Below are 24184 nucleotides of genomic sequence, written 5' to 3'. Positions count from 1 at the left end.
GATCAACAAGCCAGCCAGGCAATGTGCATTGTTTAAAAGGAAATACATATGGCAACCTCTCTATCCCTCTGACTTTAGGTTCCCTTTAAGCTGTAAATATAATGACCCTTTGAACTTTCCTGCAGCAAAAAAAAATAATTCTCAAGCCATCTCTCAGTTTCTTGGCTTCTTCAGATAAATTTAGTCAACTAGCTCAGAGAAGCTATTTTGCATAGATAAGTATTTTAACTCTTCCTGTACTGGAAAACAGAAAAGGACTAAACATAATTTCTTAGTAGGGCTAGTATCCTATGTGTATATGTTTATCTCATCCCACATGTTCCTTCAGGTTCACTGTAACGCACATCTGTCACTAGACTAACACGGAACTTCCTCTCTGCTCTAAAATATATATATACACAACTGCATAAAAAAAAAATCATTACAACTTCTAGAACTCCTACTATAAACCTGCAGTGTCGGCTTTCTGGACATTCTTGTGAGCACAGGAAGGGTTAACCTTCAGGGTTTGCATATTAGCACAGAACAGCAACACACCATGGCACAGCTGACAGCCCTGATTTACATTTGCTGATTACAGCTAAGGAGACTGGCTGTGCACTTAAAACACACAGAGTGAATTTCTCAGCAACTGTATGCGTTTTCCTTGGCTGTTGTGCAAGAGTTTAGGTCTGCATCAATATATACAGTGAGAAGAGTGTCTGTGATGGATGCATCTACACATCTGTCACTGCAGTGACTAAAGGGAATGAAATTTGTGTAAAATATACAAGTGTAAACTGTACCCCCCCCCCCCCACCCACCCCCCCTGTGGATTAACAAGGTGTTCCAGTGAAACATCAGTAGCATAAGTGAAACTTTCTCTGCTCTTATAACATTGATGTATCCCGGCAACACAATAGGTTTACAGAGCACTCTATAAAAAGGATCCCAATTCCCCATCACATTTCTCTTGCAAATATACCAGCAGCAGCAGACTGGCAGAGGAGTACCTCACATGTGAGTAAACCAGGGCTGTGGAGTCGGTCCAAAAATCCACCGACTCCCACTCCTCAGTTTAGGATTCCACCGACTCCTCTAATTTGCATATTACAATTTTGTTGATTAAAAGTATGTAACATGAAATTCGTCTCATAACTGCCAACGCTTAGGAATTTTACAAGACAACTGAACTGAGAAGGATATGTAGACTACTATATTTATTCCCTTTAGACTAAAACTAGTCCTTGGTAAGAGTACTTGTAAAAGGTACAAACCGGAACAAAGAACATCTATCAGGCCCTAGGCAATGTAAGTGTGGGTACATGTAAGAATGATGTGCAGGTACTCTGCAGGGGAATGAGGAGATTGTAAACAGACAACACCTCTGTGTTCAATGTGCACAGCATTCTCAGTGGATTCCCTGCAGCTCTGTGGGGAGTGCATATGTAGAGTATAGTACTACTGTGTAACAAAGTAAACCTGAGACAGATGAAATTAAAGTTTTATACATACCTGGGGCTTCCTCCAGCCGCCTTCAGGATAATCAGTCCCTCGTTGTCCTCCTCCACCACCTGGATCTTCTGCTATGAGTCCAGGTACTTGAGCCAGTCAGGCGTAGTGCGCATGCACACACTCCGCCGCCAGGAGCATACTACAGCTGTGCAGCACTATTGCGCAGGTGCAGAATGTTCCTGGCTGTGGGAGCGGCATGCGGCCGGACAGCGCTGACTGGCTGAATTACCAGGACTCATAGCAGAAGATCCGGGTGGTAGAGGACAGTGAGGGACTGATTAGCCTGAAGGGGGCTGGAGGAAGCCCCAGGTATGTATAAAACTTTACTTTTCATCCGTCTCAGTTACCCTTTAATTTGTAGTCACCAAACCAAATTTTAATAACATATCAAATTATTTTATTTCATCAGCAAAGGGAGTGCATACATTTGCATAAATCAGCATCAATGCAGAATTATTTCTATCTCATTGACCATCTCTATTAGTGACACAGCTACACATCAGGCTTTATTCTTACAGCATAGATGTTATTTAGTATATATAAGAGATTCCTGTGTACTCATCATATATACAGTCACAATCAGATATGTATATCTGACCTTAAAAATACGGGGACAGCTTTATTGAAGCAGCACAAGTAACTAATTTTGATTGGTTTATTTCATTTTTGTGGCCTAAGCACAGCTATTACTGTATATATACTGTATATATACATTATTTTTAATGACTATTATCTGAGAAATAGAACATTTTATCATATTTTCTATTTTAATTACAGTTACAAATTCAGTCGGAGTCGGTGCATTTTTTCCCGACTCCGACTCCAGGCACCCAAAATTGCCCGACTCCACGACTCCGACTCCACAGCCCTGGAGTAAACACACACACACACACGCACACGATCCTGGTTCACATATTAATATGACTCACATGTTTAGGCTAGGGGGCCAACTAAAGCGCTTTCGGTTGTGCTTTGGGGTTGCAAACAATCCCAAAAAAAGTTACGCTGCAGAAAGGTCAGTGGGGGGGGGGGGGGGGGGGGGACCTACACGTTATTGTATTTGGCAAAATCACAATTGTGGGTCTTGCATTTTTGAACTTTCAAATACAAGATATAAGAGCGCTGCAAAGTCGCTTTTCGAAACCGATTTTGCAGGGACATTGTGGGCGATTATGCAGTTTAAATAAAGTGTTTGCAACGTCTCTCGAGGTGCAGCGTCAGGTGAGTAGCCCCGCCCCCAGCACAGCAGGAAGTTTGGGCTTCTGTATTTGGAGATAAAGAAGCATCTTTAGCCTCTTGTGCTGGGGGGCGGGGCTAGGCATCAGAAGCCAGCGGAAATGTACCTCAAAACATCCTGCCAGTATGTTACTTCCAGAGGGTAAACAAACAAACAAAAAACACAAAAAGTAAAATTCGGAAGCACTGCACAATCAATCACCTGCAGTAGATTGTACAGAACTTCCAAACGGTGGACAAATCACTCCCCAAATCACCACGGGGATCACTGCACAAAGCACTGTTGTGATTGCAAGAGCAGGAGTGACCCCCAGTGGGAACCAGGCGTAAATGGTTTCATTAGCTCACATTTTAGCTCTCTCCATGCACTAGCTACACACAAGCAACTGTGATTTAAAGGGAACCCAAAGTGAGAGGGATATGGAGGCTTCCATATTTATTTCTGTTTAAACAATACCAGTTGCCCGGCTGTCCTGCTGGTAGATTTGGCTGCAGTAGTGTCTGAATAACACCAGAAACAAGCATGCACCTAATCTTGTCAGCTCTGACAATGTCAGAAAAACCTGATCTGCTGCATGCTTGTTCAGGGGCTATGGCTGAAAGTATTCTGAAAGTATTAAAGGCAGAGGATCAATTGGATAACCATGCAACTGGCATGGTTTTAAAATAAATAAATATGGCAGCCTCCATATCCCTCTAGTCACAGTTGTCCTTTAAAGAGAGCCCAAGGTGGGCTCATAAAATAAAAAAAATTTAAAAAAAATGCTACCTGATAAGGGGGGCTGGAGGAGGTAGCTGCCAAAACGGCCGCTCCTGTGGGCCGCACTCGCCCACTTTCGTGACCTCTGGGGTCACTATGCTGACAGGAGAGATTGATTCTCTCATCCAGCGTGCAGGGAGGCAGAGGAGCAGCAGTGGGCGTGGCCAGGGAGAGAGAGCTGCCCAATGGCAGCTCTGGAGACACTGCAGGAACGCCCCTGGCGGGTGCTTTGGACAGGGAATGCCTCTCCTCTAGTTACCCTCTGAGATGGCAAAAAATATTATCGCCAATCTCGGGGGGCTATATCGCGGCCGTGGGGAGGGGAGAGACAGCGGCGGTGTGGGGCCCCAGGCATGTTATGAGGCTGTGAACATGTCTCATTGTCCCATCTGCCCCTCCCCCCCCATGGAACCGCTTTGGGTTCTCTTTAAGCTAGGTACACATGCTGGATTGAACTTGGCTGAGGATCTGGCATGTATGCAATTGCCCTGGATGATGCCTAAATATCCGGCATGCTGGATCTTAAGAAACATCAATGCCCAAGCGACTTGACACGGGAAGCCAAACTGTGCGCTGATTGGGCAGTTCAGCCTCCTGCCTGCCAGCCAACGACTGCTTTCTGGCTGCATTGTAATGCTGTCAAATTGCAGCATTTGACACGGTGCATTTACCCAGCAGCAAAAAAAACCAAACTAATAAGATGCGACTTAGTGTAGAGGCTGCCTCTACACTGCCCGTGCCGAATGCCCGCGAGCTCCCGGGCAGTGCATGGGAGCCGCTGACCGCCTTCAGTCTGCCATGTGAAAGAACTCCCTACATTGTAGTGCTTGGAAATAATGCGATACGCAATGCAACTCTCTGCACCAGGTATGATGGAATACATTTATGGTGCCACCCAGAGCCGGATCACCCACAAAGCACCCCCACCAAATCTAACTACAAAATCCTGGTGACCATCAGCACTGGGCAAAAACTGCAGTCTTGCCAAGGGCCCATTTCCTTGTAATCTATTTCTAGTGCCACCTTATTACTGCCTTGCTTCCGAAGCTCCACCCCCCTCTTATATGTATTCTTGTAGCTGTGATTACATTATGGATGGCAGAAGAAATCTGATCTGTCAGAAAGCATGAAACATGATCCGGCTTCTACAAATGGCTAATGCAGAACAACATGAAATCTTAATGAGAATCTCACTGTGTTCGGACTAGCTCCCTATACGGCACAAGCCCCTGCGTCAGTCTCACTAAATAGCTTTTTTTTTGTAATGTAATTTAATGTTTTGGGTTAAAGTGGACCTAAACTCAGAACGTCTTCTCTGCTCTAAAAGGCAAGCAACAGCATAACAACCTTTAAAGAAAATTATTTCTTTGTTACAGCTGGTACAAATCCTACAATAATTCTGCAGTGTCTACTTCCTGCTTTCATGGAAGCAGACATAGGGTTAACATCCTGTGTTTACAAATTAGCTGCTCTGCCAAGGCAGCCAGCTGACAGCTGAGGGATTAAATTACACTAGTGATTAGTCACAGATGAAGGGGAATTCAATAGGCTAAACTCTAAATACATACAGAGTGTATTTCTCTCGGTTTTCCTTCTGTCCTGTGGAAGAGTTCAGGTCCACTGGATCATGACAAACAGAAAATACTACAATCTTCTCAGAAACCATATTATAGGAGGTATATAGAGCCACCTCTTACCTCTCCCCAGCACACAGACACTCATGAGGTTGGACGAGTAATACGTAGAATGGAATTTCAGCAGTTCATCGCGGACATCCAGCCCTTCCTGCGAAGGCCTCGTTTCCAGAGTGAGCTTATTGCCTGCAACAGTGAGAAGATATCAGAAACTGGGGCACATAGCCTGACTGAATGCATCAACTGCACTGTTACTAACATTTATAATGACTTCCTCAGTTTCTACACCAACGGTGCTAGCAAAGCAGTCTATAGCATCTCTTAATCTAGCAACATCAGCATTACTCAAACTGCAAACCAGCAAATGTTGGACTCCAAATGACACTGGAAACTGCTTATGGTGGTTATAGGTGGCCCTTCCTTTGCAATAAAAAGACTGTAGTTAGACCTGTGAAGCAGGACACCCTCATGCAATCAGTAAACAAAGCTGCCCCACTTCTAATGTCTCATTGCTTCACATGCACTTCAAGCAGACCTGAGGCTAAAAAAAAAGAAAAACCCTAAACAACTTATGATATAATCAATTTCATGTGTAATACGGATAATGAATAGAACATTAGTAGCAAATAAAAATAAGCGTTTCATATTTGTATTTTTAGAGATGTAGCTTTTTTTTTTTTTTTTTTTTATAACACTGTATCATACTGTCACACTTGCAGCTTTAAACCCACATTGTCTTTTAACCTCCCTGTTCTATTAAGATCGCCAGGGAGGCTGCGGGAGGTTTTTTTTTTAATAAATGGCTGCATGAAAGCCCACTAGAGGGCGCTCCGGATGCGTTCTTCTGATTGCCTCCGGCGACCAGGAGTAACACGGAAGGCCGCAATAAGCGGCCTTCCGTGTTTCGCTTACCTCGTCGCCATGGCGACGAGCGGAGTGACGTCATGGACGTCAGCCGACGTCCTGACGTCAGCCGCCTCCGATCCAGCCCTTAGCGCTGGCCGGAACTTTTTGTTCCGGCTACGCTGGGCTCAGGCGGCTGGGGGGACCCTCTTTCGCCGCTGCATGCGGCGGATCGCCGCGCTGCAGCGGCGATCAGGTAGCACACGCGGCTGGCAAAGTGCCGGCTGCGTGTGCTGCTTTTTATTTGAGCCAAATCGGCCCAGCGGGGCCTGAGCGGCAGGCTCCGGCGGTGCTGGACGAGCTGAGCTCGTCCAGACCGCCCAGCAGGTTAAAGGGGTTCTGTGGCATGTTAAAAAAAAAAAAAAACTGACACTTACCTTAGGGCTTCTATCGGCCCCCTGTAGCTGTCATGTCCCGCGCCGTCCTCCTAGGATCATCCGTTTCCAGCCACTGGCCCTGGTCTAATTATTCATCTAACGCGACTGCGGCTGCGCAGCCATGTGCGCGCTCGCTCCCACTCGAGTCTCCAGGAGCTTACTGTGCAGCAGCAGTACTAGGAAACTGTGCACTGTGCCGTAAGCTCCCGGAGACGCGAGCGGGAGCGCGCACTATTCGTCTTGTTAGATAAATAACTGACCGGTGCCGGCGGTGGGGGAACGGAGGATCGTAGGAGGATGGCGCAGGGCATGACAGCTGCAGGAGGCCGATAGAAGCCCCAGGTAAGTGTCAGCTTGTTTGTTTTACATGCCATAGAACCCCTGTAAAGCGGGAGTGTTACCATAAAAATCAAATTTCAACAGCAACTGGTCTGAGTGTATTAGGTGATAAAGATGCTAATCCTGCATTTAAAACTTTTTCTGCTGTTATGGTTTGGAGTTACATACTTAAGGAGCACTGGCCCGCTAGTAGTCAGTGCCAAACAGTTGCATGCTGGGGGTTCTTTTTATCTAGAATATATTCCTCCTCTTCCCTTTATTTCTCTGCCAGTTGCTTATCTGAAACATAATCCTCTGCTCACTTGTATTTACAAGCAAGGCTGAGGTGACAACGATTGGAGGAGAAAAGAAAAAAGTAAAGGGCAGAAATTACATCAGGATTTAGCCTCAAACTGTGGGCAAAAGACAAGGCCCCCACCAGGAACAGAATTCTCTTCATTTACTATCTAATAAATTCACTGAAATCAAAACGTGGACAGTAGAATACATGTGTTATGTATGTAGATCAAGTATTTATCTACTTATATATGTGCTTTTTATCCCTGGCATAGTATGGCTAACTACTGCTTTAAGCTATAAAACAAAGCAGGAAAAAATGACCCTTTGAACTCCCTGCAGTAAAACCTTATCTCAAGCTATCTCTCACTGATTCCTTGTTCTTTAAGTGCTTCAAAAGTTTTTTTTTTAGTCTTCCGGTACTGGAAAACAATATGAGACTCGTTTCATTGTTATGTTGTATTTCTTATCTGTATTGTATTACACACACAATATATTATCTCATAAATGTATTTTTGCTTCACGTTTGCTTTAACCTATAGAATAAAGGATGACCTTTCAGCATCCCTTAGGCCTGGGGCGCACTAGAGGGCCTTCAGCTGAACTTTGGCATAGCTGACAACCACAGACGATCCCATAAAGCAATACAGTGATGAGTGGATCCACTTGGAAAAAAAAAAACCATTATTGGTACCAGGGCCGGCCTTTGACCTGAGCGACCGATGCGATCGCTCAGGGCGCCGGCTTCCAGGGGGCGCTCCTGTCCCCTGGCCGCATGTTTTGATATGGACTTATGGAGGTCAGGCTGCCGCTGCGGGCCCCGGCTGGGTCCTCTCGCTCCGCGCCCTGGTGCCGCTGCTGGGGGCAAACATGTCCGTGATGGAGGGGGGAGCCGCAGCGCGGGGAGGGCAGCCCGACCTCTCCGGGCCACTCTCCGTGCTCCCCCCTCCGATCTGATGCAGGCTGCAGCAGAGATAACAACTCACCTCCCTGGTTCCGATCGCCGGCGCCTCTCACTTGCCGCTGGTCTCTTCTACATACATAGTCACTGATACACACTAAACTTCCTGCTTAACAGGAAGTTTAGTGTGTATCAGTAACTATGTAGAAGAGAGTAGACCAGCGGCAAATGAGAGGCGCTGGCGATCGGAACCAGGGAGGTGAGTTCTCTCTGCTGCAGCCTGCATCGGATCGGAGGGATGAGCACGGAGGTTGGCCCGGAGAGGAAGGGAGGGAGAGGTCGGGCTGCCCTCCCCGCAGCTCCCCCTCCACTATGAGGGGAGGGGGAGGGCACCTACCTACCTACCTACTCTATACTGGGGGCAGCTACCTATCTAGCCAATACTGGGGGCACCTACCTATCTAACCTATACTAGGGGCAGCTACCTATCTAACCTATACTGGGGGCAGCTACCTATCTAACCTATACTGGGGGCAGCTACCTATCTAACCTATACTGGGGGCAGCTACCTATCTAACCTATACTGGGGGCAGCTACCTATCTAACCTATACTGGGGGGCAGCTACCTATCTAACCTATACTGGGGGGCAGCTACCTATCTAACCTATACTGGGGGGCAGCTACCTATCTAACCTATACTGGGGGGCAGCTACCTATCTAACCTATACTGGGGGGCAGCTACCTATCTAACCTATACTGGGGGGCAGCTACCTATCTAACCTATACTGGGGGGCAGCTACCTATCTAAACTACACTGGGGGCAGTTACCTATCTAATCTATACTGGGGGGCACCTACCTATCTAATCTATACTGGGGGGCACCTACCTATCTAATCTATACTGGGGGGCACCTACCTATCTAATCTATACTGGGGGGCACCTACCTATCTAATCTATACTGGGGGGCACCTACCTACCTACTCTATACTGGGGGCAGCTACCTATCTAGCCAATACTGGGGGCACCTACCTATCTAACCTATACTGGGGGCAGCTACCTATCTAACCTATACTGGGGGGCAGCTACCTATCTAACCTATACTGGGGGGCAGCTACCTATCTAACCTATACTGGGGGGCAGCTACCTATCTAACCTATACTGGGGGGCAGCTACCTATCTAACCTATACTGGGGGGCAGCTACCTATCTAAACTACACTGGGGGCAGTTACCTATCTAATCTATACTGGGGGGCACCTACCTATCTAATCTATACTGGGGGGCACCTACCTATCTAATCTATACTGGGGGGCACCTACCTACCTACTCTATACTGGGGGCAGCTACCTATCTAGCCAATACTGGGGGCACCTACCTATCTAACCGATACTGGGGGCGGCTACCTATCTAGCCAATACTGGGGGCACCTACCTATACTGTGGGGCAGCTACCTATCTAATCTATACTGGGGGCAGCTACCTATCTAACCTATACTGGGGGCACCTACCTATCTAACCTATACTGGGGGCAGCTACCTATCTAACCTATACTGGGGGCAGCTACCTATCTAACCTATACTGGGGGGCAGCTACCTATCTAACCTATACTGGGGGGCAGCTACCTATCTAATCTATACTGGGGGGCACCTACCTATCTAATCTATACTGGGGGGCACCTACCTATCTAATCTATACTGGGGGGCACCTACCTATCTAATCTATACTGGGGGGCACCTACCTATCTAATCTATACTGGGGAGCACCTACCTATCTAATCTATACTGGGGGGCACCTACCTATCTAATCTATACTGGGGGGCACCTACCTATCTAATCTATACTGGGGGGCACCTACCTATCTAATCTATACTGGGGGGCACCTACCTATCTAATCTATACTAGGGGCACCTACCTATCTAACGTATACTGGGGGCACCTACCTATCTAACCTATACTGGGGGCAGCTACCTATCTAACCTATACTGGGGGCAGCTACCTATCTAACCTATACTGGGGGCGGCTACCTATCTAGCCAATACTGGGGGCACCTACCTATACTGGGGGGCAGCTACCCATCTAATCTATACTGGGGGGCAGCTACCTATCTAATCTATACTGGGGCAGCTACCTATCTAACCTATATTGCAGGTACCTACCTGTATAATCTATAGCTGGGACAAATGCCTACCTAACCTATACTGGGGCAAGTATACTGGCTACCTATACTGGGGGCACCTACCTGGCTAACCTATACTGGGGGGGGATCTATAGCTGGCTACATTTACGGGGTCACCTATGCCTGGCTACCTATACTGGGGGGACTTATAGCTATATGTCAGGAATCAGGATGGACGGAGGCACGCTGAGCCTCAGGCTGCTGCAGAGAAGCGCGCAGCACGTGTGCCACTCAGCCCTGTGACAATATCCTGAGTGACAACGCTCTCACACGCGAACAGGATGAATGTGGGGGGGGGGGGGGGGCACCAAAAACTGGTTATGCTCAGGGCACTGTGAAACCTAAGGCCAGCCCTGATTGGTAAAACTACTGACAGTAAACCAAAGGCACTGAGTTTCCTTAGCTGACACTGCACTCAAAATCAGGTTCTGAGCTGATCAGAAGCTGCACCCAATGAGTAACACTTTCTAATTCCCCACCCATGATAATTAGGAACATAAATAGCTGCCAATCCCACACCTGAAAACATAACAGAAAGTCAGCAGCAGCTGTTCATGATTAAGGGTTCCACTGAGCTGCTTTCATCATTGTAAAGTATATTCTTCTGAACCCTTAAATCATTTAAAACCTGCTGATTAATCATGGTCTAAGTTGAGTAAATAACACAGGCACAAACTGAACATTCGCTATTCCGACTACCATTCAGAAGGATTTTATTTACAAGTGTGATCTATTGCCACTGCATGCTCCTGGATGCAAAAGGATTGCTCAGCAAAGTATGACTGGACTCCATCTAGAAGTCCTGCGACCTCCTAGATCTAGTCACAAGGGATCATGTGAATATTCATAGGAAAAGTACAAAAAAAAACAAAAACAAAAAAAACCCACACCAGATATGAAGATAGGCAGTGATCTCACTATAGTGTTAAAGCGCCACCCGAAGGTTGGCGGGAGAATTGCAGCGCTGGATCCCAGGAAGGTAAGTGCAGGGGCTGCAGCAGATCTCTCCGCAATGTCAATATTTCCTGGTTTTAGCATCTAAAAGCATGTGAAAAAAAGCCCCATTTTTAGACTCTAAAATCCGGATATAATCAGACCGCCAGGGAGGTGAAGTGCTTCAGACAACAGGACCCAAATCGGTCGAATAGCTCAGAGAAGCTTTTATGCATAGAAAAATGATGTTCAATAGATTTCTATGGACCGATCGAACCTGAGTAGGCCATGTAGTGAGTAGGCCGTGTAGTGAGCAGGCCATGTAGTGTAGGAATCTATCACTATACGATCAATTGCTGGTAATGCAGGGGCAACAATCTTCAAGTAAAATTACCTTATGAAGCCCTCACATCAGCCAGACACACTCCTTCAAACTCAGTGTTCTCTCTAACGCGTGTTATCCGGGAATACTGCCCGACAGACAATCCAAGAGTCACTTGAGATTTCAATTAAAGTGGCCACAGCTGCTGTCTCACCCGGCTCTGCCGCCTCGTAGGGGGAAAGAACAGCGGCACAGAGAGGGGGAGGAGATCTGTGAGTTGTGCACCACAGTACTGTATGAAACGGTTATTTTGCCACGCGGCTCTGATCGCTGTGCACTGAAGCTGGGTGCAGTCATGGCAGTAATGCTATGCTGTGCACCCTGCGTAACGGTAATTCGGGGCTTCGGCAATTGCCAGATCCCGAATTACATCTACCTCCGAGTTGCGACAACTTAGAGGGGGAATAGTATTTAACGCCACGTCGGAGTTTAGCGGCAGCGGGGAGAGCAGTCACTCGGCTCGCCCTGTGCCCAGATGACCTTTACTCGTGCTGTACGATATGCAGGATATGCTGAGGTCCGTCGACTCGTTTCACATACACATCGTTGTGCATCCGGTGTGCTGCTGCCGCTGTCATGTTCAATAACACTGTCGCTTGGGTCCACTGCAGGAAACAAGCACTGGTATATAGACCAGAGCACGAAAAGGAGCAATATGGGGTTCCCCATTAGAGTGCCACTCAGTGCACCAATGAAAATCCTTCTGGGGAGAGGATTCCCATTGGTCTGTTCCAATCCAATGGCAAACTGTACACCAAAGCCTGTCCCCTACAGCAGCAGCGGAAGTGGCACTTAATGCGCTGATGTTCTATCGAACTAACCTGTGTTTGTGTTGTGCTTGTTGTGATGGGCGAAAATTGCATTTTAAAGAGAAACCGTGACCAAGAATTGAACTTCATCCCAATCAGTAGCGGATACCCCATTTTACATGAGAAATATTTTCCTTTTCACAAATGGATCATCAGGGGGCACTGTATGTGAGGACCATTTTCCTGGCAATTTCCTGTCTGTGAACCTCGTTGCATTGTGGGAAATAACAGCTGTTTCCAACTGCCAAAAAAGCAAGCCGCATCTCCTTCCACTGACATCACCTGCCAGCAGTAAAAATGTCGCCATGTGATAAATGTCAGAATGTAAATCAAGGAGAGGAAAGCTTTTACAATGGGCAAACACTGACTAAATCATTTATACACAATTATTGTAAAAATAAAGCACTTTTTTATTACATCATTTTTACTGGAGTTCCTCTTTAAACTGGTGTGGAATATTTAGTGAACTTTCCCGCAGTGTGCCGCACTTCTCATCAATTATCTGTCCGCCCCACCCGGCTACTATTTAATATCACCCGGCTGGAAAAAAACTTCTGGGAAAAACAACGAAATAAATACAACTCTGCTCTTGTTCTGCATCCTTACTGACTATAATGGCATCAGTCACTGAGAGGATAGTGATTGTCCCTCAGTGCACTGTGAATGGAAGGGATGCAGGGAAAGCAGGGGCAGATTACAATGTGTAGGGAGGGAACAGGCTGGTAGGTATTCAGTCACTGAGAATCCTGACCTGTTCCAAATTTATTGAATGGGTGACTAGGATTGCCCGTGCTCTTCTCCAGCTGGGCCAGTCTCCAGGCGTCATTCATCAGGTTCTTCTCATGCTCAGAGTCCACGGCGTTCACCTCACGGTCCTTGCAGTTCTCATCGAAGAGAGGAGCCTGGAAAAACTGGGAGAACCTGTAAGGCAAGAAAATCTATAAATATCACCATGTGGATTACCTGCACCCATATTTAAATAAATTGAAGGCAAATCAGCCACCAATCAGGAACCGAATGACACGGGTTTCACCAGCAGGGTTGGGCAGAAGTTACCAATTATTCAATCAGACAGGAGGAAATGTAACCAAGGGATGAACTTTATCCCAATAAGTAGCGGATACCTCCTTTCCCATTAAAAAAAGCTTTGCCTTTTGTCAAATAGATCATGAGAATGTGGTAAAACCCCTCCCACAGTGTGATGTCAGCACCTAGGTCCTGACAGGTTTAGGTCTGTGAGCCTTGTTGCATTTTGGAAAATAACAGCCGTTTCCAACTGCCAAGCAACCAGCATCTCCCTCTTTGCATATGTATTTCTATAAAAGCCTTTTAGCCTATCACATTGTTAGGGGGTGTGGTTATTTTACAGTAATTCAGTAGGAGCTTTTTTTTATTTTTGTAATTTATTTTTAAATGCTCAGGAAGCGATGAAGGTCAGAAAAGCTTTCGGAAAGTGCTTACAGGCCCGTATGCATTTAAATTTTTCTTCTGAGTTTTCTCCTTTCAAAAACTAGCAGGAAAGGAAATACTCAAAATAATTTAGAGTTTTGATTTGTACCTTTTTACCTTCTTTTGGGTACTTTTTCAAATATAAAATTTATAAAAGTTATTCGAAAGGAGCACTATCGCAAAAAGATGTAACATTTTTAGTAGAAGTAAACACATACAAATAAGAAGTACATTTCTCCCAGTGTAAAAATGAGCCATAAATCACTTTTCTCCTATGTTGCTGTCACTCACAGTAGGTAGTAGAATTCTGACAGAACTGGCAGGTTTTGGACTTGTCCATCTCTACATGGGGGACTCTCAGCATGGCCTTTATTTGCTATAAAGACACTCCCTGAAAAGAATTTATACAAACGATGCTGGCCAGCCTCCCTGCACACTTTTTTGGGCAGTTGGACGGAGCACCTGCCTTTCACCAAGTGTTTTTGAAAAGGAAAATTCTGAGAACCCCACGAGGATATGGGCTAGTCCAAAACCTGTCGGTTCTATCAGATTTCTACTACTTACTGTATGTGACAGCAACAGAGGTGAAAAGTAATTTATGGCTCATTTTACTCTGAGAGAAATGTACTTCTTATTTATATGTGCTTGAATGTATTCAAATTTTATGATTTTCGCAATAGTGTACCTTTAGAGAGAAGATGAAAATGATCTCTTAGGAGAGAACTGAGGAGAAAAAGTGAATTGCATATGGGCCACAGTGCGTCTACAGCCTTAAAGAGAACCCGAGGTGGGTTTGACAAATCCTATTAGGACACATAGGCAAGTGCTGTATACAACGAGCAGCCTCTGTGTCCTTACAGGCTGTCTACAGGCTCCCCCTCGGCTCTGCTGTCCCGCATAAAAAAAAACAAACACAAAAAAACAAAAAAGCCAGGCTAGCGATACACAGATTGTCGCTAGCCGGCTGTTTACCTGAAGGCTGTCAGTCAACGCCACTCCCCCGCCTCCTCGCCTGGGTCCCTTCCCTCCCCCGTAAGCTGATTGGAGGAAGCGGGGAGGGAAGGGACACAGGCAGGGAGCCGCACTACAGAGGAGGCGGGGGAGCAGCGGTGACTGACAGCCTTAGGTAAACAGCCGGCTAACGACAATCTGCGTGTCGCTAGCCTGGCTTTTTTTTGTGGGGGACAGCAGAGCCCGGGGGGAGCCTGTAGACAGTCTGTAAGGAAACAGAGGCTGCTCGTGGTATACAGTACTTGTCTCTATGTCCTAATAGGATTTTTCAAACCCACCTCGGGTTCTCTTTAAAGAGTCTGAAGCCAAATAAATTGCCTCTCTATCTTGCAGTTGTCTTAAAGGGAACCTGAAGCGAGTAAAATTATTTAACCACTAAAGGACCGGGGCTGCTCTCTCTGATTTTTGCTGCGTGGGCTCTCCAGCCCACAGCACAGATCGTGTGCAAAGCAGGGTGATCAGACCCCCCCCCCCTTTTTTCCCCACTAGGGGGATGACCTGCTGGGGGGGGGGGTCTGATCGCCGCCGCTCCGTGTGGCCGAGTGGGGGGGCTCCTCAATGCCCCCCTCTGCAGCGCGATTCATTCCTCCCTCTCCTTTCCTGGGCGGGACAGGACGGCGATGCGTCCTGCGCCGCCTCTGATAGGCTTCAGCCTATCACACGGCGGCGATCCCCGGCCAATCAGAGGCCGGGGATCGCCGATCTCCTTTACGGTGCTGCTGCGCAGCAGCACCGTATTGATGTAAACAGCTGGGATTTCTTCCCCGTGTGTTTACAATTAGCCTGCGAGCCGCGATGGGAGGCTCTCAGGTTATTCACCGGAGACACCCTCCGTGAAGTGACATGGAACGTTTCCATGTAAAACCACAAACGACCAGCCGCCGCCTATCGGCGTTAGCTGGTCGTTAAGTGGTTAAAGTAAACACGACGTAGCTGCAAATGAACATTACATACTTACCACACCGTCCATTCCTCTCAGAAGCTCACCATTTTCTTCTTACAGTGATCCCTTCCAGTTCTGACAATATTTTGCTAGAACTGAAATATACCAGTTGCTGTCAGTTATATATCAGCAGCTGTCAGTTACAACTAAATGTGCAAGGTAATGTCCAAGAGTACCTATGGCTCAAGTGGGCAATGTTACAGTTTAACAGTGTGCCGATCAGGAAGCGGTTATGGGATAATAGCAATTTTCAAAATGGAGGACAGAGAATTCCATTGATCACAGTGGACAAATGGGATGCAGGAGAGGAGAAAGAGATTGAGGAGTAGATTACAAAGGAGGTAAGTATGACCTGTGTATGGTTATTTTGACTTTTTATTTTCAGTTCAGGTTCTCTTTAAGCATTAACCAGCTGAGCGGTCTGGACGAGCTCAGCTCGTCCAGTACCGCCGGAGCCTGCCGCTCAGGCCCTGCTGGGCCGATTTGGCTCAAATAAAAAGCAGCACACGCAGCCGGCACTTTGCCAGCCGCGTGTGCTGCCTGATCGCCGCTGCAGTGCGGCGATCCGCCGCATGCAGCGGCGAAAGAGGGTCCCCCCAGCCGCCTGAGCCCAGCGTAGCCGGAACAAAAAGTTCCGGCCAGCGCTAAGGGCTGGATCGGAGGCGGCTGACGTCAGGACGTCGGCTGACGTCACTCCGCTCGTCGCCATGGCGACGAGGTAAGCAAAACACGGAAGGCCGCTCATTGCTGTTATTGCGTGTTATTTCTGGCCGCCGGAGGCGATCAGAAGATCGCCTCCGGAGCGCCCTCTAGTGGGCTTTCATGCAGCCAACTTTCAGTTGGCTGCATGAAATAGTTTTTTTTTTATTAAAAAAAAACCCTCCCGCAGCCTCCCTGGCGATCTTAATAGAACGCCAGGGTGGTTAAAGGACAACTGAAGAGAGAGGTATATGGAGGCTGCCATGTTTATTTCCTTTCAAACAATACCAGTTTCCTGGCAGCCCTGCTGACCCATTGCCTCTAATATTTTCAGCCATAGCCCCTGAACAAGCATGCAGCAGACCAGGTTTTTCTGACATTATTGTCAGATCTGACAGATTAGCTGCATGCTTGTTCCTGGCGTTATTCACCTTCTGCAGACAAACAGACCAGCAGCCTCCATATACCTCTCTCTTCAGTTGTCCTTTAAGCGCACAGCTGTTTAACCGCATCCCCGTGGCAGAACAATGTATTTATCCCCCTGAAACCCCCGGGGCAATATTCTGCAGATCACAGAATTCTCTTCCTGGAGAAGGCGGAGCTTTGCGCAGTAGCTCTGCCTCTAATGCAGTCAATCTCTGCCTCTCCCCGCCCCTCACAGTCTTCTTTCACTGAGGGGCGGGGAGAGGCAGAGATCGGCAGAGATTGACTGCATTAGAGGCAGAGCAACAGCGCAAAGCTCTGCCTCCCCTGGGTAGCAAAATCTACGGCCTGGAAAGTCGTAGAATTTTGCCCTGGAATTTCAGGGGGATAAATACCTCATTCTGCTGCGGGGATGCGGCGAAACAGCTATGAGCTTAATGCTTAAAGCGGATCCGAGATGAAAAACTAACTATAACATGTAAATTGTCTTTACGTCTTATCTAAAGTTTAGATAGTTTACACAGCTAATCTAGCTGCAAACAGCTTCTACAGTATCTGATTATTTCTTCCTGTTTGAACTCGATGGACGTAGGTCTTTCTCCAGCCTTCAGCCTGTGAAAAGGTCACCCCCCTCTCCTCCCCTCTGTCTCTGAAATCTCTGGCTGGTAACACCTCCTCCTCCTCTCCAGACTGAACTCCCATAAGCCCTTCTACATGGGTCTCAGAGTGTCTAGGCGCTGGAGGAACTGTGGGTGAGGCTTGTTTAGTATATAGGGAATTAGGGTATTAAAACAAACAAAAAAATGTGTTGGGAGGAATGCCCTATAAACTATATGAAAGGAACATAATTATGCTATGAATAAAAGTTTATCTCGGATCCACTTTTAACAAAGCTCCCTTATCTTGGCACCTAACCGCAATTAACATTCCTGTCCTGGCGTCAGTGCTCAGAGTTTCCACTTATCAAAGAAACTAGACACTGGTCAGCAAGTTCGGGTGCACAGCTCCCCCATCTAAAGGTGGCCATACACTGGTTGATTTGCCATCAGATCGACCAACAGATAGATCCTCCCTGATCGTATGGCTGCCTTTACTGCAAACAGATTGTGAATAGATTTCAGCATGAAACCGATCACAATCTGTGAAGCTGCCGCCGCCCCCCCTGCATACATTACCTGCTCCGCCGCCGCGTGTCAGCGCTGCTCCTTCTCCGCTGGGTTCCGGCAGGCTTCACTTCTTCCTGTCCAGGGAAGTTTAAATTGTAGAGGGCGCTCTACTGTTTAAACTTCCTGTCGGGGCAGGAAGAAGTGAAGCCTGCCGGAACCCAGAGGAGAAGGAGCAGCGGTGACAGCGGTGACCCACGCCGGCGGAACAGGTAATGTATTGCCACATTCGAACGCCGCTGACATTGCGAACGCTGCTATCGACGCACTCCCGACCCGCCGGCGATCGAGCGAAATCTTCCGCACGGGCGGATCAACGGGAACGATTGATTTCAGATGGAAATCGATCATTCGGTCAGCGTTTTGCGCAATGATTTTAAAGCCGATTCGATCACAGTGATCGAAGCTGCTGTATATCGGCGGGGAAATCGTTAGGTGTATGCATGGGCCCCTTTATAGGAACAGTGCACAGAATCAACCTTACTTACAGAATCAAAGCAAAGGTTCTCAGCATATCTATCAGATAGCCCATTAGAGATAAGGAGACCACATAAAAAGGGGATTTGCCCTCTTACCTGTCCAATGCTCCCTCCAGATGTTCATGAGACACATCAAAGTAGTAGTTGGTGTGCTCTCCGCTGGTGAAGGCGTTCGCACTCCCCGCATGCTCGCTGAGGAACTGCGTGTATTCATTCTCTTTGGGGTACTTTTCTGTACCCAAGAACAGCATATGTTCACAAAAATGGGCTAGACCAGGGATATTCCCAGGATCGGAGAGGTATCCTGTCAGTACAAATACATACCGTTAGACATGCTGTCAATAACCTAGAAAACAAGCCAAAACCTTGCCTAAAGACAGATTGGGTGAGTATTTCAGAATCAGAATCAGAATCATCTTTATTATCGCCATATTTATTGCTGTCTCTCCGATGGAACGATTTTGCTTTCCACTTCCTGCTAGTGGCAGCTTTAATCAACTGGGAAGTCAGGAAGTAGAAATCTAAAGCCTGGTACACATCAATTTTGATTGGTCAACCACTGACCAGTTTTACCACTTCCATGTAGTATGAGAGTTTACCTACACTTCTTTTCATAGTATTCAAAATCTGTCAACCCTCATACTACATGAATTTGGTAAAATTGGCCAATCACTGGCCAATAACATTGAAGGTGTGTACGAGGCTTAAACCACCAGCATTCCAAACATGACAAGAGTTATAAGTTCTCCCTATCCTGCTACAAAAGCTACTTTATTGGAGTCTGTGCTCTCATTTGAAAGATTTCCCTTTTTTTGTGTCATGGTCATGCAAACTACAAAGTTTAAATACTGTGGCTTGAGTTTCCATTAAATAAAAGCATACTGGGAGAATTTAGAACACGTGCCTAGGGGCACACAGTGAAATCAGTGGAATAGTTGTACTGGACAATATATTGTTGGCGCTGGGTATTTTTTGCCCCGAAATGACAAACAGGTTCTTCTTAGCATCAAAAAAAATACTACTGTCCCGGTAAATTAGTGAGGCTGCAAGGAGACTAGGATTATTGCTAGCAGTAGGGCAGTAGGTTGACCGCTAGTGTTTGGCTTACTGGAGGGCTAAGGTTACTATGAGACCACTGCTGCTGAAAACCTTAGAAGGAGATGGACATATTTTTGCGGATAAAAAAAAAAATTTGAAAATCTCATTTTAAACAGCTAACAGCTTTGTAAACATTAGGTCAAAATTTAAAGCAGAACTGAAACTGCTAAAAAAAAAAATTAAGTGTTTCACCTATCTGGGGCTTCTGCCAGCCCCCTGCAGCCGACATGTGCCTGTGCAGTCCTGCGCCAATCCTCTGTTCCCCTGCCACGGCTCACTTTTTTTCCCGTAATGGAAGGCGACTTCTAAGATGACCTCCATTGCGCCCTGGCCATGCATATCCTAGTACACGTTCCTGTAGCCAGGAGCGCTCTACGTAGGCACAGTACAAGAAAATCTGTACTGCGGAGTACGTTCCGGCTACGGGAACAAGGAGGCCACGTAGGCGCAATTCCCCCGAACTACGCGAAATGAAAGTGAGTCGCGGCAGGGGATCAGAGCATCATTGAGTGGCTGCGTGGGAACAGGCCGGCTACAAGAGGCTGGCAGAAGCCCCAGGTAAGTGAAACATTTTAGCAATGTAAAGTTCCGCTTTAGGTGTTCTCCCTAGGCTCTTTTAGCCAGGCGCTCCACCCAGCTAATTGTGCTCAGCACCCGGCTGTCATCGGCTCGCCTCCTCATCCTCCTCCTAAGCAGAGTTGCACCGGCCCTGTATTGCCCCGTCTTGCCTCACCCAGCCACTTTTTCATGCCATCCGGCTGGAAAAAAAAAACCTGCCAGCCATATTTAAGCAGGTGCAATACAGCCGCGCACTTGTGTATGGAGAGGAGTGCGGCCACATATCTGACAAGCTTGATGGATATGTTCCCGGAGATCCGATCGCGGCCATAGTGAGGAAGTGGGAAGCCTCTGCAAGATCCAGTTTCCCTCTCCTTGTGTAAATATCTCAATTTTTTTTCTTTAGTTTTGCCTCACGTACACTTTAAAGAGGCACTTGTAGCTGAGTGTAGTGTATATATGGTAGAATGTAGAAAATTATTCAGGATAACCACGTTTTCGTTATTTTATCCTGGTTCCAGTATCAGCAACAATTCCTATAGCTATAGATTGCTGAATGTAACCCCACCCACCCAGTGATGTTTACCCTAGGCTGTTTAGTGATGCAGAATTCTCCTCCAAGGGCATTCTGGGAGGCCAGGTGTTTCTACTGACTTCAGAACACACAATAAACAAGCATTCCGCAGTGATGCACTAACCAGCAGTAAAGGTATTGCCACCAGTGAGAAATTTAAGAATGTAAATAAGGGAAAGGAAAGATTTCACAAAAGGCAAACGCTGGCGGAATAATTTCTAATACTGTACAACATTAGCAATTTTTTTCATTAACTTGAACCTGAGGGGGATATGGAGGCTGACATTTTTCCTTTTAATCAATACCAGTTGCCCGGCAGTCCTGTTTATTCTCTGGCATCAGTAGTGTTTGAGTCACAACTAATACAATCCAGTCAGACTTCAGTCAGAGCACCTGATGTGCATGCTATGTCTAGCGCAGGGTTCAGGAACCTTTTTGGCTGAGAGGACCATAAACGCCACATATTTTAAAATGTAATTCTGTGAGCCATACATTTCAAACTGGGACAGTGCGCATGCACAGCAGAGGGCTCACGTCCCTGTTGCCATGGTGATGTGTATACAGTTGATCCTCCGGGCAGCGGAAGCGTCAGACACGTCTTCAGCTTCTCTTGGTTTTCAGCAACATCAGCAATCTCCCCGAGAGCCAGAGAAAGAAAGGTGAAATACCGACAAACAGCTTGTACAATTAGCTAGCTGACTTGGGGGTTGATTCACTTAGGGATGGGATCCCCACTTAGGAAGGGATCCCCGCACTTCGGCCCAATAGGCTGCCTGTCAAGTGACAGGCAGCCTATTGGGCCAATTAAAGTGCAGGGATCTAGTCCTACAAAGTCACTAGACCTGACAGGATCCAGGGTGGGACAATTGGAGCAGCTGTTCGTCTTTTGGAAGGAGCGCAAGTAAGTTAGTAGTGCATGCTACAGCAGTAGCATGCACTACTTTGAAAATGTTACTTGCGCTGCCACACTATATTGCGCTGCTTGAGCAGTATAGTTAGTGAATCAACGTCTACCGATTTTTATGTGAGCCAGATGTAGCCATCAAAAGAGCCACATCTGGCTCCAGCGCCATAGGTTCCCTACCCCTGGTCTAACGTCTATGGCTAGGCTTGGTTCACACATAAATCTGTATATTTCTGGTCCAGTCCAGTATTGGCTTGTCCTCTCAGTTATGCATTAGTTTTCTATCAGTTTTACCTGACCGGACATGTACATATTTATGTGTGAACACTTCCATAACTTCCATGAAACATACAAAAACGGATGTCCACTGTCAAATACTGACAGGACAGGACACATTTTTTATGTGTCAATCAAGCCTTAAAGAGAAACCGTAACAGAGAATTGCACTTCATCCCAATCAGTAGCTGATATCCCCTTTCCCATGAGAAATCTATTCTTTTTCTCAAACGGATAATCAGGGGGCTCTGTATGGCTGCTACTGTGGTGAAACCCCTCCCACAGTGTGATGTCAGGACCACGGTCCTGACAGTTTCCTGTCTGTGAACCTCATTGCATTGTGGGAAATAGCTGTTTACAGCTGTTTCCAACTGCCAAAAAAAAAAAGCAGCATCTCCTTCCAGTGACATCACCTGCCAGCAGTAAAAATGTCACCATGTGATAAATGTCAGAATGTAAATCAGGGAGAGGAAAGCATTTACAATGGGCAAACACTGACTAAATAATTTATACATAATGTAAAAATGAAGCACTTTTTTATTACATTATTTTTACTGGAGTTCCTCTTTAAATGAAACCTAAAGTAAAAAAATAAAAAATATATATCCATGTACTTACCTGGGGCTTCTTCCAGCCCCCTGAAGTCTTCCTGCTCCCTTGTCTTCCTCTCACAAGCCGACGTTCTTCCGGTGCCCCCCTCCTACATTGGATGCGTGAGCTGCGCGCCTTCTCCAACACACACCCGTAGCTGGGAGCATTCTGCACCTGCGCAGTAAGCAGATGTTGCTACTGCGCCGAACACTCCCGACTGAGGGAGCATGATTGAGGACGTGATCGGCTGGAGCCCCGCATGCGGGGTGGCCGGTGTAATGACAGAATGAGCAGCCCGAGAGCAGCCCAGCACGCTGAAGGGAAACGTCATCACGTGCTAGAGCATCGGGCTGCACGTCATCAGAACGTGACAATGTAAGACGCATGCCCATGTTTCTGCTGCTGCCTCCGCCCACCACCAGCACTGTCATCAGCATAATAGCCTCCTACTGCCCTCCCCGATATCCTCTGCATCATTTTCTGCAATGTAAATATAAAAATGGCATTGGATTAGGGAGGTGCCGATTCTGTTATATTATTGTATTGCCTGATAGAGGAGGGAATGTGGTGTTGCTGCGCTCAACCATCTATTTCAATTCGGCGGCGAGGGGCGGAGCAGAGCAGCACTAAAATTATACTCTATACCCAAGTTCCTTCACGCTGCAGCGAGGGGGGGGGATGACGCAGCACGCACGTACTACATCCGCATGCGCAGAACTAACAGAGCTGCACAATCTACGGGGCTGCCCATTCTGTCACTACACCGGCACGGAGGAACGGCTGAGTGCGTAGTCACGACGAGGGAGCAGGAGGGCTTCAGGGGGCTGGAAGAAGCCCTAGGTAGGTAAATGGGCATATTTATTTATTACTTTAGGTTCACTTTACAGTATTAAAAACACTGGATCATGGGAACAGCCAGCATTGTTTATAAGGAAATAAATAAGGCAGCCTCTGTCACTCTCGCCTCAAGTTTAGGAACAAAGCTTCCCTCACAACATAGGGCAGGTGTTCTGGGATAAGTACAGAAAGGCAGTTATGCTGCTTCCATGAACCTGCTGGAACATTTGCATTGCAAAACAAGTCCAGTCACACACACACAACGTACCTATATACACATCCAGAGCAGCTGAGGATTTATCTGTCGTGGGATCACTGATTAGCACTGCTTTGATGCCATTGACCAGCTCAACGCCCCGATATACCCGTTTGTCTTCATGAGACTTGATGATGTCGTTGGAGACTCGCTTGACCATCAGGGAGTTGTTCATCTTGCTGTAGGTGTGCAGCCTGTTAAAAAGCAAGGCTTGTGAGAATAGAGCAATAGGAATGGTCATGCGTGTACAATACTGCTAATTATACATGATGCTGACCAACAGCCGCCCTTGTGCGCCAACTCAGATAGTACCGAGGAATTGTACGGTGGGCGTAAACCAACAAGGGAAACACCCCTGTGAGCGAGCCCTTACTCAGTTATACTTTCAGACAGCTTACACCAAAATCTAGCACTTTTCTAGTACAAAATAAAGCTGAGTCTTAAAGCAAACCTGAAGTGAAAACAAACTTATGAGATAATGAATTGTATGTGTACTACCGCAAAGAAATAGAGCATTAGTTGCAAAGAAAAAAGTCTCATGTTAATTTCCAGCACATAAACAGTTAAAAAAATGAAGTAAGAGTTATAAAAAGTTCAGTTATCTATACAAAAGAGCTTCTCTGAGCTCTTCCATCCACTGGGTCAAATACAGTCCTGTTTTTTAAAGCACTTAAAGCGGAATATAACCCAGAATTTCTTCTTTGCTC

General features: G+C 46.8%; 1 protein-coding gene across 1 annotated transcript in view; it reads right to left on the bottom strand.

The window, feature by feature from the left end:
* The window catches only part of IDE (insulin degrading enzyme), a 123758-nt gene that overhangs the window by 79460 nt on the left and 20114 nt on the right, over positions 1-24184 (bottom strand). Inside the window, exons 2-5 of the mRNA XM_068258893.1 lie at positions 23490-23671; positions 18480-18687; positions 12968-13137; positions 5188-5310 (exon numbers count right to left, since the gene is read on the bottom strand). Of these exons, the coding sequence (XP_068114994.1) occupies positions 5188-5310; positions 12968-13137; positions 18480-18687; positions 23490-23652 (664 nt within the window). The 5' untranslated portion in view covers positions 23653-23671. The remainder of the gene's footprint in view (positions 1-5187; positions 5311-12967; positions 13138-18479; positions 18688-23489; positions 23672-24184) is intronic.

The sequence above is a fragment of the Hyperolius riggenbachi genome, chromosome 10 (assembly GCF_040937935.1).
Source record: "Hyperolius riggenbachi isolate aHypRig1 chromosome 10, aHypRig1.pri, whole genome shotgun sequence".
Lineage (NCBI taxonomy): Eukaryota > Metazoa > Chordata > Amphibia > Anura > Hyperoliidae > Hyperolius > Hyperolius riggenbachi.
Note: the sequence above shows the minus strand (reverse complement) of the source record. Positions and strands in the feature narration are given on the sequence as shown.